Source organism: Oryctolagus cuniculus, chromosome 6 (genome assembly GCF_051225735.1).
Source record: "Oryctolagus cuniculus isolate XC-2025 breed Fujian yellow rabbit chromosome 6, ASM5122573v1, whole genome shotgun sequence".
NCBI classification, from domain to species: Eukaryota; Metazoa; Chordata; class Mammalia; order Lagomorpha; family Leporidae; genus Oryctolagus; species Oryctolagus cuniculus.
This window is the reverse complement of record NC_142872.1, coordinates 118,027,521-118,050,685: the sequence shown is the minus strand read 5'-3', so window position 1 is coordinate 118,050,685 and position 23,165 is coordinate 118,027,521. Positions and strand designations below refer to the sequence as shown.

The following is a 23,165-nucleotide window of genomic DNA, read 5'->3' as shown; positions in this document are numbered from 1 at the left end:
ATTTGGAAACAGAAAAGGCCAAGAACTCCTGGGAGCCGAACAGTGGGTGCTGTGAGTAAGAACAGCCAGAGGTGGTGCCAGAGAGTACAGCCTGTGTGGTTGGTTGAGGTAGGAGGAGTTGCCTAGAGAAAAGTCTACCTGTATTAGCAAGGTGGCTTTCCTGGGGTTGGGAATGATGAGGGTCGAGGAGGAGAAATGATACCCAGGAGTCATGCCACCAGCTCAGTTGGAAGCAGGCAAAGACAAACGCTGGGACATTTCCCCCCATTGTTTTAAAGCATACTCAAAACACACATAGTGCTCCACCCTCCAGAATGCCATTTGGAGACATTCTCCTGTGATGCATGTCATGGTGAGGACTGGAAGGATTTGGGGTAGTAAGAAGCTTGCTCTTATAAGCCATTAAGGAAAATTCCAAAGGGTCCAATAAATGGCATAAAAAAATCCACTGGCATTCTGAAAGATGCAAGAGGAAGTAGCATGGGTGGAAAGAGTGACAGGACACTTTGATTGCAGAGTGGTGTGTTTATGTTCATGCATGTCATGGAATGGATTTTAAAGCAGTATCAATTTTTATATGAGTTTCAAACGTCATTTTTTAAGGATAATTTTTAAAGTGTTAATCAGTGATGCTGTATACCTTCAAATATTGATGTCTATTAGGAAATGAGGAAAGTTATTTTTGTAAGTGAAATTGCTGTTTTTAGAGAGTCTGTGTTTAGTTTTTCTTGGTCATGTTCAAGGGGTCTGATAGCATTAATGGGCTTTACCCCACATGGAGCTTTGAGCTTATTGTAGCACTGCACACTGATCCCAGGTCAGTGTGATGCGTGAAATCAATTTATTTGAATCTCTTTGCCTCTATAGGAATTTGGCAGCATGCCAGTTGTTTTCATTTAATGTTCTTTGTGTTGAACACAGACAAGCAGGCATGCTTTGTATTCTTCTCTCTTTTGGTCTCTGTCTCTTTCGGCCAATATTTTATTTTATGGATTTTTTGAAATAAAGGAAGAATATATTATTTATATGATTGTAATTGTTGCTTAATATGTGCACACACATAAATGTACTCCTTTTTTTTTTTATCTTTTAAGGCTTATTTTTGCTACCCCTGACTTTTCATTGTAACTATGTTTGTACACAAGCAATATTTTAGAGTTTTAAGGTTTTTGATGAAACATAATTAACCAGATCATAGGTGGTATTTGCTTATATTTAATGGGCATTTTTCAGTGCTTAACAATATTAATTACACAAACTACTGAATGTTTAATTTGTGACCTGGATATTCAAAATCATTATTTCTTGGGGGAATATTTTCGAATTTGAAGATTCACAATTTATTCAAGCGCACATCACACAAGTATCATTATTTGGGTAGTTTTGGGTTTGACCAAACTCTTGATTCAGACACTCCAGTGTTTTACATAGATTTGTTTTATGTGAATGTTGACAAAGTCCCTGTATTAGGGTAGTTCGGGGCTTTTTAAGCTTGAGAGGGTAGTGAACAGAAATAGCACAGAGCTTTTTATTACAAACAAATCCAGACCTTTCTCTGGCTGTTTTTGTAGGCAGGATTTGTATCTGGGTCAGCTTTAGGAAGAGGTGGAGAAGGAAACGAGAGAGAGTGAGAGGAGAATGTTATGTTGATGCTCCGGGCAGTTCTTGCGGAAGTTGATATGCAGAACTGTGGAGCCGTGGCTTCGGGGTCAGGCTCATACCCAGCAGCCCTGCTTCCTTGTTTAATTACCTGAAGAGCAAAACAGTCAGACTGGGAGTGTGTGAAAACCCAGTATCTCTCGCAGCCGCCTGGCGCTCTGACATCCTGAGAGGCCAGCCTGTCTGTCCGCCAGCGTCAGGCTGGGTTCCTTTCTTGCAGGAGGCATTGTGTGGAAGAGGGTTTGGTCAGGAATCTAAGGTTCCTGCCAGTGCTGTGTCCCCTGCTCTCTCCTTCTGGACTGCATTCACAGATAGGCTTGAGATTTTTAAAATAGGTTTTGAAATTTGGGTCTTTTGTTTTACACTTCTGGCCTTGCTGCAAAACCATCTCTTTGAATAGTAGCAGGTCCCTTAGCTACCTGGTTCTTATTCTCTCAGTTCCTGTTATATAGGATCCTATGCGTGTTGCTGCTTTTGCAGCAGATCCACTGGTAGTTCAGCATGAAACTTGGCTTTCAGAGATTGTTTTTATGAGGCAGTTTTGGAATCTTGATCTGCCCAGGAAAATAGGATGGTCCATTTTTAAAGAAAGGTCATGGAACTTTTAAAGGTTAAGATATTTTTTTTGTCCTTTCCTTGGAATTTGAATGTGGTCTTTGACATTTGCTTTGGGAAGGGCCACATCCTTTGATGGAACTGTGAGTGGTGAGAAATATTTGACACCAGTGTGTGGCCAACTTAAAGGATAGCATAGGATCAGTATTCTGAGAAGTGCTTGGATATGGAGCCATTTGGGGAGAGCCCCTAAATATTACAACATGTCATCTTACCAAGAAGAAGTCAGCGCGTTCTTCATCCACACTGATGAAATGTCCTCGCTGGATGGGGGAGCCAAGGTGCTGCTGGTGGTGTTTCCTGCAAAGGGAGGAGAAAGTGTGACTACATGTGCAATGATTTGGTTTTTCCAACTACTTCACTAGGATTCTGTCATGCAGACTGAAGGGCATTTACCCTTTAGATACACATATGTGGCTCCCATTAGTGTTAGTAGGAAGTTACAGGAATGTGAAGAGAGCAGTATGTAGCTTTGCCTGGTGCACAAATACAACTCTGGGGAATTGATTCTGTTCTTTGCAAAGAATGAAAGGGTCAAACTTTGCAGGAAAGAGTTTGGTAGGCATTATTCTGAAAGTTTCTTTTTCATATTGGAAGCACAGTCAATGTTTTATGTATTTGTATACCACTCCAGTGAAAAGTATATAATCATTGAAATAATTGGATTAGCTGTGTGCCTGGTGATGGAGCTGGCATCTTTACGATCTATTATGCACAAGCATCAGTAGCTCTGCCATAAGTGTTATGCGTATCCTCAGGCATGTGTGTGTTTATTTCTGTATCAGCCTGCTGCATTTCCTTCAGAATATTTCTCTTTTCAACATCAGTATACATGTGAAAAAGGAAAACATGTAAACATATTTTAAGTCACAGTCAACATTCCTAACTTGTGTTCTCTTCCCCTGAGACTTTCACTGTCCTCCTTCCAAGTTCCAACTTTTTGGTAGTTTCATCCAACTGGAGCTTTCTAAAATAAAGGTAGTGTTTGTAGCATTTGAAGGATTTGTAGCCTTAAGCTTTGGAAGCTGAGAGTATATAATTTGAGAAAAACTTGGGAGGACTTTGAAAAGTGAATGGAGAGAGTGTGGCTTGCAGGTGGCATGAGGAATTGAAGAACAAAATGTGAACAAGAAAGTGAGGTTGGCTCCTTGTGCTGAGTCTGTTCAGTAAGTGTGGAGTGAAATAGCAAGAAAAAAAAAGAAAAATAGAACTATGAGAGAAGAGAATGAGAGAGAGAGATGAGTTACTTCAGAAAAGGGAAGGGGAAAAATTATAGGAAGGATCTTCAAAAAAAAATCACTGAAAATGTGTGTCTTGAAAAAACTATGTATGGGTTTCAAATATTTTTTTGTACCTGAATAAGCTTATCCTTCAATTCTGTTTTCCATGAGCCATTTAGCTTAATAATGTGAACAAACAAAAACACATTCTGACCTAATAGTTAAAAATGGCACAGTATTCTAAAACATAAGATTTTGGTATGCACAATTAAAAGTAATTTTAATAAGAAGTCAAAGTGAGAATTGGCATTTCCATGCAAAGTAAGAGACTTGAGCTGAGACAGGTTTTAACCAAGCTTAATTATATTTTAGAATATTAACATTGAGTTCTCTTCTGCTTGCTCTTGTATGGGGAGGGGCTTGAATGATGCAATCTTAAAAAGCTGTTGTAAAATATAAATTAAAGAATTTGCATTGGCATAAAAGCAAATATACTGTGTTGGGAATTATTTGACCAAATAAAGTGTTTTGTAATGAAAATTTGCAATAGAATTCATCATAGCCAAAAGTCATTGTTGAATAAGTTTGAGTTGAGTTTGTTTATAAATGTGGAGAATTGCTATGTGTGCATAGAATTTGATAATTTGCAATGTGGAGACATAGAAGTGGGGAGTTTATTACAGGAAAATGTCCTATGAAAAAGAAAATGATGGAAAGAAGTCTGGGACTTTTTTATTGCTGTGTATTTGCTCCACCTGGTGGATTTTGTTGAAATTGTTTTAATCCATGTTAATGAAAAGAACACCCTGTGGACAATTTTTCTAAAGTATAGGAAGATGACTCTTTTGTTTTATTTGCGTTGCTTTGTATAATTTTATTCTTATCTAGGTCACAACATTTATATGTTTTTATCTTCAGTTTTTTTTCTGTGTTCTTAAATTAATGTTTGCTGTTAATTCTGGTTAATAATGTAAGACAAACTCACTTTTAACAGATTTGGAAAACAGAAAATAGAGGAAAACAATCATGTACAGTCTCACCACTCAGAACTGTTGCAGTATTGTTAAAGATAGATATTTTCAGAAGAGGGCCAGTTTGCATTTGATTTTATTTAAAGATGTGGAAGGTTAAATTACACCAAAGCATGATGATGGTGATGATTGTAATTATTGCTGGACAAATACTGCCCCATGAATTCGCAGCCTTCCCCCCAAAATAGTGTGTGGCAAAAGCCGCTGCATGTCTACAGAAGACATAGGCTGCAGAACATTTGTGGGACTGCTCAGAGAGGGGGAGATCTGTTGTTGGCTGGGCTTACGCAGATTGCTTTCTGTGGAAATCTTAAGGGTTCAGTTGTGCTTTGATCATCTTATTGTTTTCCTTGGGTTATTCTTTTTTTTCTTCTTTAGACTTTAACAGCTCTGTAACAGAAGGTGAAGTTTTGAAAACAGTGTCTCCATATGCAAGGGATTTGGAGACCTTTTTATTGTCTTTAAAATTGTCATTCATAGTCCTCATTAGCATTTATTGTTGCAAGCGTACAAGCAGAAAATGTGAAATTGGTATGTCATGAATAGCCCCACAGAGCTCTCAAGCCCTCTGATTTTGCCTGCAGTGTGGTGTGGGCTGGGCTTTGAGGGAAAGCTGTCCAGATGGCTGCCTGCACAGAGCAGAGCTGCAGGTTTTTGTCTCTGGTGCTGAGAGGAGGGAAAGTTCATTGGAGCATACGCCATCACCCTTGCGTTTTAACAAAACTAACTCGCCATTAGTCAAGATGGGGAGGTGGTGACATTGAAACAAAGGTTTTTCCATATACTGTTACAGTCCTTGTCAAATGAATACAGGTGGGGTAGTTAGGGTTTGTCCTGTTTTATTGGAACGATTTTTGTGGTTATGCAAATATGAGGAAACTAGGTTTTCCTGTTAATGTATACTTGTTAAGATTGTTTTATGTGAAAATGCTTTTATTTGAAAAGACAAGAGTTAATGTAGCCTGTGTTCAGCCTTGTGGATTAATAAGGAAGTGTTTGGCTTTACAAACTCTAAAATAATTTAACCCCTTGTTAGTGCCTATGAAGGAATCTACATTTCACTCCATTCATGAGTTTGAAGTTTGCATTTCAATTACATAGCATCCAGTCAATGTGTTGAAGCTGTTCTAGCATTTCATGTTATTTTTAATTCTAGTTATTGAAAATAAAAGTTGTTATTGGAAAATAACAACATTCTATGGTATTTTAAAGGTATTGGCACGGTCAGAAACAATTCATAATAATCACAAACATAGATTTTGTTTATTTCTAACAAAATACTGTAGGAATGATATGAAGTTATTCTTAAAGTTCATGGAAAATGGAATTCAAGGACAAGTCTATCTGATACAGAAATTTTGAAATTCATGCTTAGTTTTTCCTAATATATGTGTTCGATGACCTTTTTGAAGACATTGAAGATGGAAGAAAAATGCAGAGACTGTTTGGCTTGTCAGCTAATGAAGTCATTATTATTTAATTTTTTTTTTTAAGATGAGAATCTTCAAATGATAGTATTAAGGCCCAGAATTAACTCACTTTAACTGATGGGGATAGAAAAATCCAAGAGACCCGGATCCATGAGTTTGACATAAGTCATAGGTGAAGGGCAGGGGTTGTGACTTCTAGCCTCAGCCTGCCACTTGCCCTGGTAGATTAGGGTTTCTCAACAGACCATGCAGCAGGCTCTCCAGGGGCCACTGTGTTGTGTGGTGCTTTGTCCTTCTAGTGGGAAGTGATCCAAGCAGTGAAGCTTCCCTGCCTCTGTAATGTCTCTGCATAATCACCTATTAAAAGACAGGTTTTCTTTTACTTCTTGATTCCCTCTTATTGCCTGCACTAGGCCTTCATGGACAGCCCTAAATAACCCTATGACCCCAGGATGTTTATACACCTTTCAAATTCTTAAGATGGCAATCATGTCTTGTTCTTTTGTCATTTAAGCAAGTTCTTGTGAGCACTTCTGTGGATCAGCTGAGAGTTGAAGAGGGGCAAATGCACTCACGAATCCTTTTCCCCAAAGGAAATATTTGAGGGAAAGAGTTTGAAAGGCCCTCTTTACAGCAGACATTTGTGTAGAGGAGTTAAAACGACAAATAGCCTCTTGCCTTGATGGAATACGTCAATGAACTTTTTTAAACTTAATTTAACTTTGTATCTCATTCATTTCTTTGTGGTTGGCTGTATCTTACGTTGCAGCCTAACTAAAACATAAACCATTTGTTTTTCTTGCAGACAAAGTATAATTGGATTTATCTTTGTCAGGAGACAATCCATTATGGCCTTTATTTAATACAGTTTCAGATGTCTTTCAGTGGCAGAAACAAATTAATGTACATTTTTATTAGGTGTTGTATCTATTTAATTGACTGTCAAAGTGATGAGAAGTTAGGAAATCATCCAAAAGAGAGGTCCATCTCCCTGAGCCCAACAGCTCACACATTAGGTAGGTTTGCCCTGTCAGTGGGATGCCTTTAGAAAACACTAATAGCTTCCAGCTGGGTGGAAAATCAAAACCTTTGGGGTCTGACAAAACTAGCAGATTTGAATTTGAAAGCAGAGCTAATGCCTCCATTTTATTTTTTACCACTCGCCCATAAAACATTATTTTCCAATATGTCAGCCTCATTTGGTGGCCAGTGGTCTGAAATTGAAAGTGGGACAAGCAAGCGGAGAAATCTGGACATTAGTGAGTCCGCCCTTTCAAGCTGGTATGCCACTTTGTGGAAGGGTCTCCCCTAAGAGCAGGGGGTCTTAATGACCATTCATCAATGCTCGTTGGCTGATCATTGAGTGCCTTCTCATTCAGTTTATCAAGTCTTGCACACAAAAAGTCAGAATAAGCCTGACTCAGCTTTGTTAAAGCCAACTAGGAGTAAAATGCTCCATTTGAACCCATTTTGCCATTGTTTTTCACTTTGTTAATGCAGCCCTGCTTAAATGAGTGCCTTCATAGGGTCGGTCAAAATATCTGAAACTATTAATTCTCTTGTATTGAATGGCTGGTGGCAGGCCAGAGCAGATGGGGTAGAAAAGTATTGGGTTGGGTATATTGCTTTCAATTAGGATCAATGAGGTTTCAGCTCCTTTGAATTAACTCACTTAATACCCACTGTGTGCAGTCACAATGTATCACAACAGTCTGCTAGAAGCCAAGAGGAAAGTTGAGAAGACCTGTGGAAAAGCTTTACCTCAAAATCTCCCTTTAGTGTGGAGAGCTTTCAGTTACCTACAGAGGATGTCCCTAGACCGGGCGACCCTGTTGGTAAGTCAGGTGTGGACACAGGAGAACTTTGTATGTAAGGACTGTTCTATGTGGGGAAAAAGCACAAACTACCTTGGAGTAATATGAGGACAGTTGAAAAAGTTTGTAGAAAGTGGAATTAAGAGACAAATTCACTTTGGTGCAAGCAATTTTTTTTTGAAATCCATGCTTTTTTTTTTTTTAATAATGTGCATTTCCATGAACTTTTTGAAGATCCCTTTGTGTAATACATAATGAATGCCTTTCTAATGATGGATCTGAAGTTAGCATCAAAAGCCAACTGATGTACTTATGTTTTTAGTAGCCTAGCATTTTGTTAGTGAGCAAGTGTACTGATTTGGAAAGTGATGATTTAGATAACTGTCTCTTAAAAGTTGCCCTAAAAATAGTCTGTGTTCTTAATTAAATGACCTGCATTCCGTGACTTGACTCTCCTGAGGAAGTCCTTTATTGGTCAGTAATGCATCCTTTGTTATTGTTTTGGATATAGTTTAGTTTCATAAAATATTTCTGAGCAGTGGTACAGGACAGTGCTTTGTACTGAAGAAAACTTTCAATATCTGTTCCTTATTTTGCCTCACCTACATAAATGTGTTCACCATGCTGTTGATTATCTGTTTTTATTATACAGTTCAGATGGTAGGGATCTTGGCTCCTTATACTTTTCCTTTTTTTATTTTATTAAAGGGAAAGTTATTTCTGTCAAAGTAGCTGTATAGAAATACGTATGCAGGTTTCCTTGTTTAGGGAGCAATGCCAAAGGGGTTGCTGCTTTGCTTGCCTCCATGGGTTAGAGAATAAGAGGAGGGATTGGTTCCTTGAGAAAACGCTGAACTAGTCTCAGATGCACACACATTTAGTTAGGCTCTTGCGGCAATCAGACTTCTAGGTGAGAATCTCCAGGGATCCAGGTTTTGTTGACGTGGATCAATTTAAAGTGGCAATTACTGTAGTCAGATAACAGCTTAAAAAGCCTTTTTACACATAGAAAAGATACATAATCACACAGCATATGGAAGTTCAATTTTCTGAGCTGTGGTTTAGGGACTTGCAGTGTACCGATATTAAGACCCAGTTTTAAAACCGGGTATCATCCAGTTTTCTTAAAGTGTATTGCATTTTTGTCGTATGATTTTCTACTTTAGAAGTGATTCACCGTACATACTGACGAAAGGTTGGGTTTCCCACTGTGAAAATGCTTGCTTTCTAACATAGGTATAGTATTTAAAAAAGAAGTGGCATGCCGCTTTGAGTGGCTTTTTAAAAAATGCTCTCTTTAAAAAATGAAAGTCTAAAGATTTAGGATGCTGGATTCCATAAAGGCCCTTATAGCAGGACTTAATTGATTATCACACTCACACCTGCTATAAAGCTTTCTGTCATAAGAATGTTTGAGGTTGGTGCTTAACTGTACTGAAATCCATTACACAGAACCTCATTACAAGTGACATCTAACTAAGATGAACAAAAAGATTGGCCTCATAAATAGGGTGCAGTATACTATTAGTGACAGAGCAGAGTAATCATTATGAATTGTAGTCTTTTTACAAGTTGTCTCTGACAATGATGGATTTTTGAGGGTTTCACTGGATGAAATGGCGCTTCTAAAAGTAGTTAGGAACTGTAGAACTTCTTGATTGGCATTGCTTATCAGAGACAATATATTTATAGTTTGTGTGCAGTGTGTGTGTACATGGGTGTGTGCACGTCTTGAAAGAGGTTGTGTGCATGCTTGGGGAGAGGTGTAGTAAGAGCAGGTACAAGTCACAGTTATTCCCTCTGTTTTCAGATGGGGTTCTAGAATTTCTAGTAGGCAGCAAGCAGGGGCAACAAAGTCAATCTGACATGGAAAGTGTAGAATAAGCAAGGGAAATGTTGGTGACTGTGAAGGAACAGCAAGAGTTAAAGCGGATGCACCTGTCCATCATATCCATTGAGCTTGCAGGCTGGCCAGAGGCTCCTGAGTAGAATCCTTTCTGTGTCTAGAGTGGATTGAACAGACCTTGGAAAGGTAGAGCTGGAGGGGTCTATCTAATCATGTGCTCTGTTGTTAAAACAAACAAATGAATACAGACCCAGGAAAGATGTGCAAGTGTTAAATTGAGGAAGAGTTTTAGAAGCGAGCAGTATTTTCCTTCTGCCTGGCATTTTTGTGTGTTTAGAAAAGGCATGCAAGGCAGGCAGGCGTGTTTCTCCTATGAGGCAAGGATGTTTTACAAAGGACTAAAGAGGGACTGCTGAGAAGAAAATAGCCAGCTTTAGATAAAGCACTATAACAAAGGCCGTAGTTTTATATATCATGGTGTCCATTAAAGCTTAATAGGGAAGGGTCCATTGAACCTGGCTGGGTATGTGTTATTCATGGGAAGGATAAACATTTAAGGGTGTGCAAAAAAATCAGAAATCAGGAGGACTGGATTGTTCAGCTTTTGAAAAGGCTTTACAATGAAGATTTTGTTTTTATCTCCCATGGATCTCCATGCAAGGTAGAAGAGAGTAAGCTGAAAATGTTTGGAGCATATCAACGCAGGGATCCCAGGGGGTTAAAAGCACTCTAGTAAAATAAAAGTGGTCTCAGGCTTCTGCTTCTAAAAAGTGTTCTCTTTTACACATGCTGTGGAGAAGCTGACAAAAGGAGTGATTCTGATACTTTGTTTGGGATGCTACGCTGGCACCGTATATAAAGTCTGATAAAGATGTTTTCAGACTGTTGGGGATTTGCAGTTCGATAAACAAGCTTTGATGTCTGTGCGTGTGTCTGTTTTCACCATATTGGCCCCAGTTAATAAGACTGTTAATGAGAAGAAGAGAGGAAGCTTTTCATTGTGGAGAGTGGTAGGAGGCCAGGTTTCCATCTTTGGCAAAATAAGGGTTAACTTTTAACGGGATGAGGGTGGGGGTGAATGAATTATTCAGCATTTAGTTTATCATTCTGCATTTCACTTTCTGCTTTTTGGTGCTCTGGAACTTGCTGAGAGAGAGGTAGAGTGGGTTCAGGGAGGCAGGGGTTGTGATACTTTGTGCACACATCCCTGTCATTGTTCTGCCTGAAGAGACAGGGCTGGGTTCAAGGCCACATGTGCTCCTGTCATCCTCTACATTTCTGCTCCAAGTGCAATCCGGAGTGTCAGCTCTCCATCTGTCTCTGCCTGGCAGGCGCACGCGCCCAGCACCCTGCCTCGGGCTATGCCGCCCCAGCCCCTCTGACGGCCCTCCTTGCCACTGCTGCCGCCACTGCCGCTCATTCCAGAACAGAAGGCATGAGCCCGGATCGCGCTTGCTTTTAGGAGAGAGAGCCACTTTCCTTGTGGTGCGCAGCAGTCAAGGATGCCTGGTGAGTTAGCCCTGCTCCGGCGGTCTCTCTGGTGTGTTTTTTTTTTTTTTTTCAACAGTGAGGAAAGCTTACTTTTTATTATGCAAGGCAAATGCCTTCTGCCCCACGGTGTGGTGTATCTGATGTGAGCAGGAAGAGGCTGGGGGCGACAGAGTTGTGCCTGAGAAGTGACATAAAGAAGACCCTCAAGGTCTGGGCACCGGGGGGTACAGGGTGTGGAGCCTTTGCTTTCAGAATTTGGGACGTGTGTTTTAAAGGCTGAGGGAGAAGAACAGCTACGGATCTTTGCTGGAGCGATCTGCTTGGACGGATTTTAGCTCAAGTGAGAAGTATTGTTTCTGTTCTGGGTTTCGTGGCTGTCCTCTGTCCCTCGCATCCTGGAAATTTTCATGTGTGGGGAGAGTTCTCAGATGATGGCGGAATCCTGGGAAAAGGTCTCTTGAGAAAGCTGTTTATATCAGAGAAAGTGAAGGCAGCTTTGGAACTACAAGGAATGTTCAGTCTTGCCCTAAATTGCTGTCCTTAGATGTCATCAAGCAAATCATTGAAATCGGTTAATTAAAAAAAAAAGTCTCCTGAATTAGTGAAGCTGTTGTGGTCCTGGAAATTTAGTATATGTTCTTTTTCCCTGAAAAAAATGTTATCTTTGGAACCCAGAGTGTTTCTGTGACTGTTGCCAATGGAAGCTCTGGTTATGGCAGAGCCTGACCCGGGGAAGGGTTGTTTCTCAAGAACTGTCTCAATTGCTCTGTGCCTAATTTGCAGCAGCCCATCTTCAGATAAAAAAGACAGGGCAGATAGATATCCTCCAGCTGGCTGATCTGTGCACATGAATTGGGTAGGACAGGCAGAAGAGGCTGTGCTGGGTCATAGAGTTTGTACACCTCCCAGATGGTGTTTTGAAACATTATCTGCCTGTTTCCTGCAACCACAGTTGTGTGTAGGTATTGCCAGTTGTTTGAAGAATGTATTTCCCGTTCGGATGTGTCTTGCCGTCCGTCCTCATCGTTATTGATAATGTGTGCAGGGCTGTGCTTTTTCATTAGTTCAGAAGGCTAGCAATATATGAGGAAAATCAATTTACAAAAAGACAGTGACTGAGGTCTTTGAAAGGTCCTTTTAACTCTTTCAGCTCTCATCTTGATTTATATGCACCCTGCAGCTAAAGATGTAATATATGTTGGATATTGAGTACAGAATCAGTGTGAAAAGTGCCTGTGTTTTTATTTCATCAGAATATTGTAGTACAGTTTCATATGACTCTTTTGTTGTTGTTGTCATTCAAATGTTCTTTGTTTTTATGCTTTTAATAACCCCTCTGTGTTAAAGGATCTGATTTACCAGGATGCAAAGAGTTTGTAGGTCATCTGAGTAAAACAATGCCATGATAGATCAAAACCATTTGTGAATGAAGATAGGTGAAAGAGATTAGTTAAGATCCTAAGTAGTGATATGATTTTCAAGTTAGTTTAGTTTCAAGGAATACTTACTTGAACTGCCTTGAGCCATATTTAAGGCTTTAGAGTAATTGATAAGTGTGTATTACTGTTAGATCATTAATATGTGACTGGTTCTTAGCAGGAGTCTGAAATGCAGGCAGTTTCCCTCTCTGTCTCTTTCTCCCCCTCCAACTGTGTTAGAAAACCTTGTACTTGGACACAGAGAATATATCAACAGCTGGGACTCCAAGCATGTGCCAGAATGGTGATACTTGAGCAGAACTGACACTTGGCTATTTTTGACACCCATCTGCACTTTTTAAATTCTACTATTGGATGGGCTACCTCTTAATATGTTTCTAACATATTTTAGTCTGTATGTATATCTTTATAGTGATGGACAATTTTTGCCATCTGAGACAGGTTTTATTTTTTAAATAATACATTAGGGATGTACAGATGAAAGGATGTGTTATGTATAATCTAGTGTCATCACTTTTTTAAAGTGTGACTCCTTATTTATGTATCAACATTTTTTTGGGTGGTTAAGTGTCAGAACTGAGTCCTGGGTGTGTCAGGCTTGATGCAACAATTCCAATCTAAGACCTTTTTCATAAAATATGAAGTCCATGAAAAAAATTGTACACAAACTGAACTTATGCAGATAAGTTCAGTACCAATCTTTGGGGCTGGGTAGATAAAAAAAGTCTTAGTGTAGGGTTTCTACAATTATTTTGGTTAAAAGTATCACACTTTTTTGGCTGTTGATAGCATACTGTTACAAAATGAACTATGAAAAGTCAAAGGAGGTCACGTGTGCTTTAAAAAATAGGCTAAACTATTTTAAAATTATTTGACTCACTCTAAGGAAATATCATTTCACTGCCTGTCACTTTTGTAACAACTAGATCCTTGTGTTTAAAAGAAGGAATTTTTTTTTTAATGAGAAAGCTCAGAGACCTTGTATGTTATATTGTTTCAGAAGGAGGTGACTCCAAGCTTTCTGAAACATTTATATTTTTATCAATCTTTATATAATATTAGCAAAGGACATATGTTGACCTACAAAATGCTTTCAGGACTGCTTCCTTAAAAGGACAATAAGTGAGCACAGTCCCTGTAGCCCAGAAATAGTGCTGTTCTTTCAGAAGATGGTAGTATTAGGTCAGACCACCCTTTCTCAATGGTCCTGCTCTCCAGATGTGCATGGAACTTTTTTTTTTAAGTTCAAGTTTCCAAAAGAAAAAAAAAAGTTTGTTTTCAAAATCTGGTTTTACTTAAGACATCTCCATCCTGGAGTGCATTTCATAAATTGCCCACATATTTTTCTTAGCAGAGAACTTAACTGGCTGTAATTTTTAACACATGGCCACATCATGTGATATTTTCAAAACACTTACACATAGCTTTAGGAAGGTCCCTACAGAAATGATCCATCCTCTCACAGCCAGCCCATTTTTTAACAGCATATCTGCATTTTCCATTTAGTAGAGCTATATATTATTAGCTTACATTTTTGGGTAGTAAAACAGTGCATTGCTGATTGTAAAACATGGACTTTATTATCTGCTGAAAATTGATTTGGCATTTATAGCCACTGTGTACTAGACTGTTTTTCTGTTTTTAACATCAATGCTTGCAAACGATGATTTGTGTAAAAAACAGAAATGAAATTGCCATGGACAGACAACTGTTAGTGTCCCTAGTAACTGAACATTTGGATAATGCACCTGGTTATATGTATATATTTTAATAGATGCATCTAAATGCTATTATGCAAGAATGAAAATATAACATTCCATTCACTAACACTCCATTTTACCTTGCAAGTTGGTTTGCCATTGTGTTAGGCTAACTATTCATTGTATTAAATGAGCCTCATGCCAGCTATTAAAAAAAAGATATAAGCTGTAAATATCCAATTATAAATATAGATTGTGCACTCATTTACTTCTTTGTGGCAGAAATATAGAAGTCCCAACTGCCTTTCAAACCCTTGTACTCTCTCCCTTTTTCTTTTAAAATTCTTTTCTGTTAATATTTCAAGTTCTTTGCCATTTATTTCTATATATTCCATGTAATACTTGGAAACTTTTACAGGGCATCTTCCTGCACAGTTCATGCTCTGTTGAAAAATATATGCTTAACCTTTTTTTTTTTTTTGAGGGGGATCATGCTTAAAATTCCTTAATATTTTGTAAGACAACTAATATATATTTTTGTTTTTTAGAGTAAACAGTTAGTGGACATTATATAGCCTAGAAATGTTTACTGGCCACGTCATCTCAACACTGATAATTAATGCTTGCAAAGATGCTATAATTATGTTTTTTTCTAAATTAAAGATTTGTTTATTATTTGAAAGGCAAAATGATAGAAGAGACAGACAGCCACACACACACAGAAAGGGAGAGAGAGCTAGAAAGAGCATGCACCTACCTCTGCTTCTTCACTTCCCACATGGCTACAACAGCCAGGGCTGGGTCAGTGAAGCCAGGAGCCAAGAACTCTATCCTGGTCTCCCAGGTGGGTGGCAGGAACTCAAGTTCTTGAGCCATCATCTGCTGCTTCGCAAGGATGCTGTAACTATAATATTCTGAGCAGTCTTCTGAGTCAGCAGAGTAACAAATCCCTTGTGCAAGCACCATGAGTTTACAGATGTTGAAACTGAGGCTCATGGAGATTAAGAAAGTAAGAAGATCTTCCTCTCTCTGCCATGCTGCTTCTAAATTTCAAATATATATGAGACCATGTTACTGTATTAGGCTCAGTGGTGCTTTAGTGTCTTGTATCTTCAGTCTGGGACTGCTGTCCTCCTGTGCTTTCTCTTCTCCAGGATTACAGAGCAATGCTGGAGAACAATCTGAATCAATAGTCACTTGGTCTACTGCAAAAGTATGTCCATCGGATTTATTTTATCATTGTTTGGAGATTAGGGAACCTAACGTGACTGATTACCAAAAAAAAAAAAAAAAAAAAAAAAAGTAAGGCTATGACAGCCAAAACGTTACTATAATAAGGAAATTCAAGTAACAGGTATTTGTGGGTTGCTCAGAATGTGTCAAGGACCAGATAACTGTGATTCAGACTTGTGGCCTCTAGGAGTGTAGGGTTCTCGTGTTGCATGTAGACATAGACAGACTGGATTTGGGAGGAGACCAGTAAAGGAACCCAGAGGTGAGGGATTAGGAGCCAAGGACACAGGCGAAGCGTGGGCAATGGGCCAGTCTCATGCTTTTTAGAAAACCTTGCTTGTTTTCCCTTACTTGCTCCAGATTAGATCTCAGTTAATGTAATTTAGCGGTTTTTAGTTTGTTCTTATGCTGAGGACAGAATATTCATTTTTGTTTTATTAAATTTTAATTTCTTTGTGTGGCAGTGGATTTGGTATTTCTCAAAAGCAATTTCTTTGTGCACAGTTGCAATTCCTTGGTAGCTAACCATATCCAGTGCAAGAAGTCATTAACTTAAATGACTCATAACTTGAGAACAATAGGATTTCACACCTGACCAGGAAGCAGGTTTATCAGGTTGGCTTTCTCAAACAGCTGTTTGCATTAATTAATATTAATGTAAATGTACTTTCTGAGAATGTCTAGCTTAATTATGTTTTTCAACCCATAGAATTCCAATCAAAGGGATCAGGAAATCCTCCTTAATCTCAAAGGGAATATATAACTGCCATCTCTGAGCAGAATAAATCTCTGATGGTATCCTAAGAGAAGCCTTTTATTGGAAGCCTATATGTTCTGGGCCCTGGGCGAGGTGCTGTGTATACTTTTTAATTTTCATTACAGCTCTGCAAATTGTTTCTGGCACCACGTGATCTATTTTAAGCCCGAAGATCAGATAAATTAAGCAATTTGCCCAAGGACACATAGATAAAGTTAAATAGCAGAGATGGGATTCCCTGTTCTGTCTTCTGACTTTGGACTAGTTTTTCTGTTTTCTTTTTGAGACGGGAGGATGCATTGTTGCTTGGTGAGAGAGCGTCTTTTGTAGTGGAGGCTAGATGAAGCATTTAAGGGGGAATGTTTGATTTTAAAATATTGTAGCATAGAAGGTAGAATTATCTTCTTTGGGGAAACCTGCAGGTAGAAAAACATTAGCCTTAATCATCAAGAATGATCTTGGGACCTGCACTGTGGCACAGCAGGTAAGCCACCACCTGCAGTGCCAGCATCCCATATGGGTGTGGGTTCAAGTCCTGACTGCTATACTTTTGATCCTGCTCCCTGCTAATATGCCTGGGAAAGCAGTAGAAGATGATCCATGTCCTTGGGCCCCTGCACCCACATAGGAGACATGGATGAAGCTCCTGGCTCCTGGCTTGTGTCTGGCCCATTCCTGACTGCTGCAGCCATTTGGGGAATGAACCAGCAGATGGAAGACCTTCTCTCTGCCTCTATGTCTCCCTCTCTGTAACTCTGGCTTTCAAATAAAAAAATAAATCTTCAAAAAAAAAATAATGATCTTGGATAAAACAGGTTAGGATGTTGGTTATTCTCTGTGTACTCCTACTTTTCTTGACAGAGTTCAATGGGAATAATAGCTATCAATGTCATTATTCTGAAAAGCCTAATAGAAATTAGTTTTACAGGTTAACTAAAGCATCATCTTTCTTGGTTTGGAAAAGGGGCTTTTGTTGATCCGAACCTCAGGTGGATGATTTTCTGGTTTGAATTAGAAAACCTGAAGGTAAATGATATAGTCAACACAATGGTTAAAATTGTGTCCTTAAAATGAATCAGATTTCTTGGTGTTGAGGTTGCTGGGTACCTATGGCTCTGCCCTAGGAAGAGGAAGACACTGTGGGAAAGCACAGATATTTTCCTTCAACCCTCACGTCTTCCCTTCCCCACCCCCACCCCTGCCAAAAGGCAGTTGATTTTTAAGAATGTGGGATGCTCTCTGTAGAAGGCCTCGTCCTGTTTTCCACATTTCCCGTTTAAAGGCTAAGTGGTAAGTGTAATCTGGGTCATTTTAGTAGAATGATTCATTTAATTCTGTGTGGTTTGTTAACAGCATACAGAGTATGTGATACTCACGAAAGAAAGTAATTTGACTTTCCTAGAACATGATACTGTGTTGAAGAGTTCAGCTTTAAGAATCATGGAATCAGATAGGCATAATGCTCTCCAGGAAGGAGGGGTATCGGAGGGTGTCTTTATCGCGTGTTTATGGCTTTAAGAAGCATCTTAAGGAGCGACAAAATAAACAGCATTCTTAACAATCTGGGTTAGTTTTGACAGAGGTGCTAAGTGATTTAGAACTTGGAGAAAGGCAATTGTTGTGCTTGGGAGCATGTCATTATTTTACAGTTGAGCCTTGTGTGATTTAACTTCACTGCCTCCCTCTGGACATGTTGGCTGTAATGATTCTCAGGTTATTGGATCCGGAGGTAACAATTTATATATTTTTGCATTTGAAATGCTTAACATATGTCCTGAAAATAATAAGACTGGGTGGAAGAAAGACCTTGAATCTGACACTTTCTGTGTGAAACAGGCATTGTTTGTCATATGTTAGAGTTGTGTAAGATGCTATATTCTCAGCAGTTGCAGTAACACTTCATTTCAAAGGCCTGTTAACATTTATTTTCTTCTTCCTTTGTAGCTTTAGCATTAGTTATATTGTATAGCCCAGAGACAAAATACATAAAAGGAACTAAAATGAAGATTTTTTGTCCTCAGAAAAACACTTACTGACTTTGTATTCAATGTTTATTTTCTTCTAAACTTTCCAAGTATTCCTAATAGAAGTATTATAGAGAATTCAGAGAGTGATAGAAATCAGAGACAAAACCCAACTTCTTAAATACCCAGGCATTCTCTGCATACCTGTGTTTGCTTGTTGAGCATGAACTGGCCCCATTAGTTAATGTAGGTGTGATCAGGCATTCAAAATCTTTGGCACAAGTCCAAAACACTTGTTGACAGGAAGAGTTACCTCCTTGTTGATATTATTTAACTATTTGCCTCATAGAGGGATAAATTTCTATTTGTTATTCATTTTTATCTTGGTTTTGGTTATGTGTTCATGGTGTACAACTTTTGATGTCACGACACTATTAAGAAACCTGCCAAAACCTCTTGGAGAGTTAGACCATTTTTTAGTGTTTTCCAGAGAGGGGAAAGATTACCTCTTTAGTACATGGAGTTGCTTTTATTTACTTGGTTCAAATTTGTGTACATATTAATCAACTATTTTCAATGGCCATGTATTTCATACTTATATTCTTGATCAGTTGGTGTTGAATTTGTGTTTTTTTTTTAGCTTTGTGATTTGAGCTTATCTTATCAATCAATATATTGTATTTTAAAATTCCATCTATCAAAAACTTAGAGCAGTGAAAACAAATCATCATTTTGCCACTCAGTAGTAGGACCATTAATAAGTCATTTGACTGTCTACCAGAGCCTTACTGTGTATCACAAGCATTAACAATTATTCTGGTTTACTTTCTACATAAAACTGTAATTATTGTGGGTGAGCTATGTAACCCTAGAAAACACAGTATATAAGCAGGAGCTTACCATAGGCGGACAGTGATGCTCTCTGGACTTAAACACAGGGGAGTGTTTGATGGGAGTTTGTTTTCTGGGCATTTGTGCTTGATGAGATTTGTCTACTTCAGATGATTTTCTTGAGATTTGCCTGTGTTTGATAGGATTTTCCAGGCCTCATGCCTTCTCTATTCTTGTGCCTATACTTTCTCTTGTTCCGGCAGTTTGTTAATTGGGAAGCCAAGTATCTAAACTTGGGATGGTGAGACAAATAAGAAAGATCATGTCTAAGTGAGATCCTGAAAAACCCAGCTTGGTTATCTCTGGTATTAATAAATGGCAGTTTAATTTGTGACATCAGTTGAGGTCCCCTAGACATTTTTCCTCCTTTGCTAGTTTTCTTGTCTCTAGGTAAGTGATTTGTCTAGAAAGCTGAATTCTGGTTAGTCTTTTATTTTAGTGTTGTATTCATTGAAAATATGGACCCTACCCTTTTTTTCCGTGTTTGAAATAGTTTAAGTATCATCAGCTCCTTGATAAAGCTGCCATTTACATTAAGATCTTGATTTCCTAGTTTTAATGATTTCATTCCTGGCTACCTGTGAGCCTGACATATAGTAGGCAATCAGCAAATGTTTGCTTAATGAATAAGTGAGTAGATGAGAGGTAGATTGGGATTCATAGATTTCCAAGGAAAGAAATAATGCCCCAAACATGTTCATGTTCATTAACAAGTTTTTTTTTTTTTTTTTTTTTTTGCTAAGTGCTATTTATAGATTAAATGTTTTCTTTCAGAGTTAAGGGGGAAAGAGCACATTTATTTGTTCTCCATATAGCATTATTGGTGACTAGCCGTGTATTAGTTAAAATTCCATGTTGGGGGCCAGCATTGTGGTGGAGCAGGCAAAGCTGCTGCCTGCAATGCCGGTATCCTATACAGGCACCTGCTCAAGGTCTCATGTCTTGGATGCTCCTCTTCCGATTCAGCTCCTTGCTAATGGCTGGGAAAGCAGCAGAAGATGACCCATGTGCTTGGGCCCCTTCTACCCATATGGGAGACCTGGAAGAAGCTCCTGGCTTCAGCTTGGCCCAGCCCTGGTCATTGCGGCCATCTGGGGAGTGAAGTAGGGGACAGAAGGTCTCTCTCTCTCTCCCCCTCTTTCTGTGTGACTCTCTTCAAATACACAAACAAAATTTGATAAAAAATCCTGCATGTCTAAGAAATCTGATAATTTATCATGGTTATTTTTCTAAAAGTATCATGCAACATGAAACACTTAAAAAATTTGTGTGATAACTACTGAAATTAGAAACAAAGGAAAAGACTTTGTGTACAGCACTTTGGGAAATGAACTAACTCTCCCTTTATCTGAGCACTTTCTTGTTGTTGGGCTATCCTTCATATCCTTCCTTTTTATTACCCAGGGAGGAAGGGTATGTTTCGTCTTCCAGCAGGCATTGAGCAAGATTTTTAGCAAAAGACAAATATTAATGAAATATTTTTATCTTTTCAGCTACACATTAAATTCATCCAACAGTTTTTCCTATCAATGATTCTAGATGAGTAGCAATTTGATAGGCTGGTAAAATTTATCTTAAAGACTTGAGAGAGACTGCCAGGATAATTTATTCAGTGTATAATATATATATTTTCTTGAGAAACATGGTTTCTTATTTTAATGCTGCTTTCCTTAAATATTTATGCCCTTTCATATTTGTTTCAACATTTACATTGGATCCTTTGAAAGGAATAGTGTAAGACTTTTGAGTGTCAGATTATGTCATGGTATAGTATATCTTAAAAGAATAATCTTATTAATTTGACAGATATTTTGTATTTCTCCTAATTCATGCCACTCAAAAATTCTTAGAAGATCAGTTTAGCTTCTCAACTGAATATCTTAGTGAAAGGATGGTACTGACAATCTGCACAAATAGAAGACCATATCAGGGTCAATTGAACCCTTTGGAAACGTGGTATAGAATGATACAGATAGGTTCTCAAAGTGAGGCTCTTGGACTAGCAACATCAGCCTCATCTAGGAACTTGTTGGAAGTACATAGTCTGTGCCCCAGAAACTCTAGGGGTGGACCTGGTAATCTGTGTTTGAATGAGCTCTTGAGATGGTCAAGCATGTTCAAGTTGTTACAAATGAGAGCTTTATCTCTCCATCTGCCTTCTAGAGAAATTTCCCTTCCTTGGCTCATATATCAACCAGTTTAGATCTTAAATGAATGAGAATCAACACAATCTATTTATTTTAAATGTTGCATTTAAAAGCAGTTTTTGAGAACTTACAATAATGTATTAGTTGACAGCCTTGGTTTCTGGTGGCATAGTTGGAGACTGTGAAAGACCAGATAGACTATGATTGAGATAGTAGAGAAAGGTGTGGATTCTGGGACATTCTCTTGTTCTGGGCTTCAATTTTAAACTAGTAAGTATATTTTGGTGCAGGTAGGTATAATGTAGTGTTCTGTTGTCTCATATTGAGGCTCCTTCTAGTTATTCATAATTTTGTGGGTTTAGCCAATCTTGTTTAGGGAATATTTCTGTAGACCTCAGTTTCATAATAATGTCAAGTAGCCTTGAAAGTTTAAGCATACACAGCTTTTCCTTTTTATGTTTTACCTTTTCCACATAAATAAGCACTCAGCATAATTAGACAATGTTTCATCAGTAGTGCCTAGGGAAGATTTATTTCCTGTGTCTCGCCTGTCTTCTGTTGTTCTCTTTTGTGCTTGGTAGGCCTTCAGTAAGCATAGTCTGACACGCTTTGTGGCCTTTGCCTCCTGTGATAAAATAGATGGAAATGATTCCTGGCACCATCTGGTGAAGAGGAGCAGCCCTGGAGGACTGTGCTTTGAGAGAAAGTGACTGAATGCTAAGAAATGTGGAAGTCGAGGGACACAGGCAAAGGATTTTTTTTTAAAGAGCATGAACATTAATACATCTTCTTGAGGTTTGATGGGACATGTACTGCCTACTGCCCCATCTGGTGCTTATGATAGCATGGCATATTAGCATGCTGCAAGTTCATAATGTATTCAGGGGGAGGAAACATCCCTTGCATACCAATTGAGGCATCCTCTCTTTCAGAACTGCTCTTGAATTTCAATGATGTTTATATCTTCCAAGCCATGTCTGAACTGAGCATTTCCGCTCTGAGGAATAACATGAGTGAGTGAGTGAGCCAGTGAATGTGTGTGTGTGTGTGTGCTCTCCTATTCCTCTATTAATTCATCTTCCTCCCTTCCTTTTTTTCTTGGTGACATTACAAGTAGTTTTTAATACTATGTTGGTACATGAATTTTAAATTTTTCTCTTTTTGGAACCACATAATATTTTGTTATTACTTCACATATGGCATTTAGAACGCCGTGCCTGGTTGAATCATTTTTATGTCGTTCTGTTATAGATGGAACACTTTCTGAGGTTCAGCCTGTATCTCATTAGGTATGTGTCTCCATGGCACCTAGAGTTCAGTCATCCATTTAACCAATATTTATTTATTGAGCTCACACTATGGACCTGACACTGTTACAGATGCTAAAGAATCAATGGTGAGCATGACTGGCTAAGTCTCCTCTCAAGGCATTTGGATTTGGATTGAGAGAAGAAAACCAATAGACAAAGGAAAAGACAAAAGAGATAATATCAGATAGGAATAAACAAGGATAAGTACAATAGAAAAACAAACCAGGCTAGGGAGAGTTACTTGGAATGGGGTGAGTGGGGAGCCCATTTCGGTTGGATTGTCGAGGAAGCTGCCTTTTAGGTTTTTGCTGAGACCTGAGTGATCTGAAGATTTAGTGGCAGAGAAATCGCAAGTGCAAAAGCCTAGAGATGAGAACATGATTGGCGTGTTCAAAGGTCATGGTAGCATGAGCCAAGTTCAGGGGCCAGGTCACTGCTCAGAGTTGGAGATTTATTTTGTGTGTCTGGAAGCCATCAGAGGGTTAAGCTAGGAAGTGACATGATCTAAATTGCTTTTTGAAAGGATAAATTGAGCTGCTGAGTATCTTACACTTAGTATGCACTAACTAACTTTGTTGAAGCAATGGGGTGAGCCTTTAAATCCATTGAGGTACCCTG

General features: G+C 38.7%; 1 protein-coding gene across 14 annotated transcripts in view; it reads left to right on the top strand.

Annotated features, from left to right (window-relative positions):
* RUNX1T1 (RUNX1 partner transcriptional co-repressor 1) overlaps nucleotides 1-23,165 on the top strand; it is a 154,809-nt gene that overhangs the window by 30,593 nt on the left and 101,051 nt on the right. The window contains exon 1 of one of the 14 annotated variants that reach the window (XM_089335518.1): nucleotides 7,626-7,790. The exons of 11 other annotated variants lie outside the window; for them this stretch is intronic. Coding sequence is in view for 1 of the 3 variants with exons in the window: in XM_070075842.2 (XP_069931943.1) it covers nucleotides 11,118-11,124 (7 nt within the window). In the remaining 2 variants the exon portion in view is untranslated. Of the gene's footprint in view, nucleotides 1-7,625; nucleotides 7,791-7,997; nucleotides 11,125-11,161; nucleotides 11,315-23,165 lie in introns of those variants that run through there. 2 more of the 14 variants (XM_070075842.2, XM_070075844.2) reach the window with 2 other exon arrangements.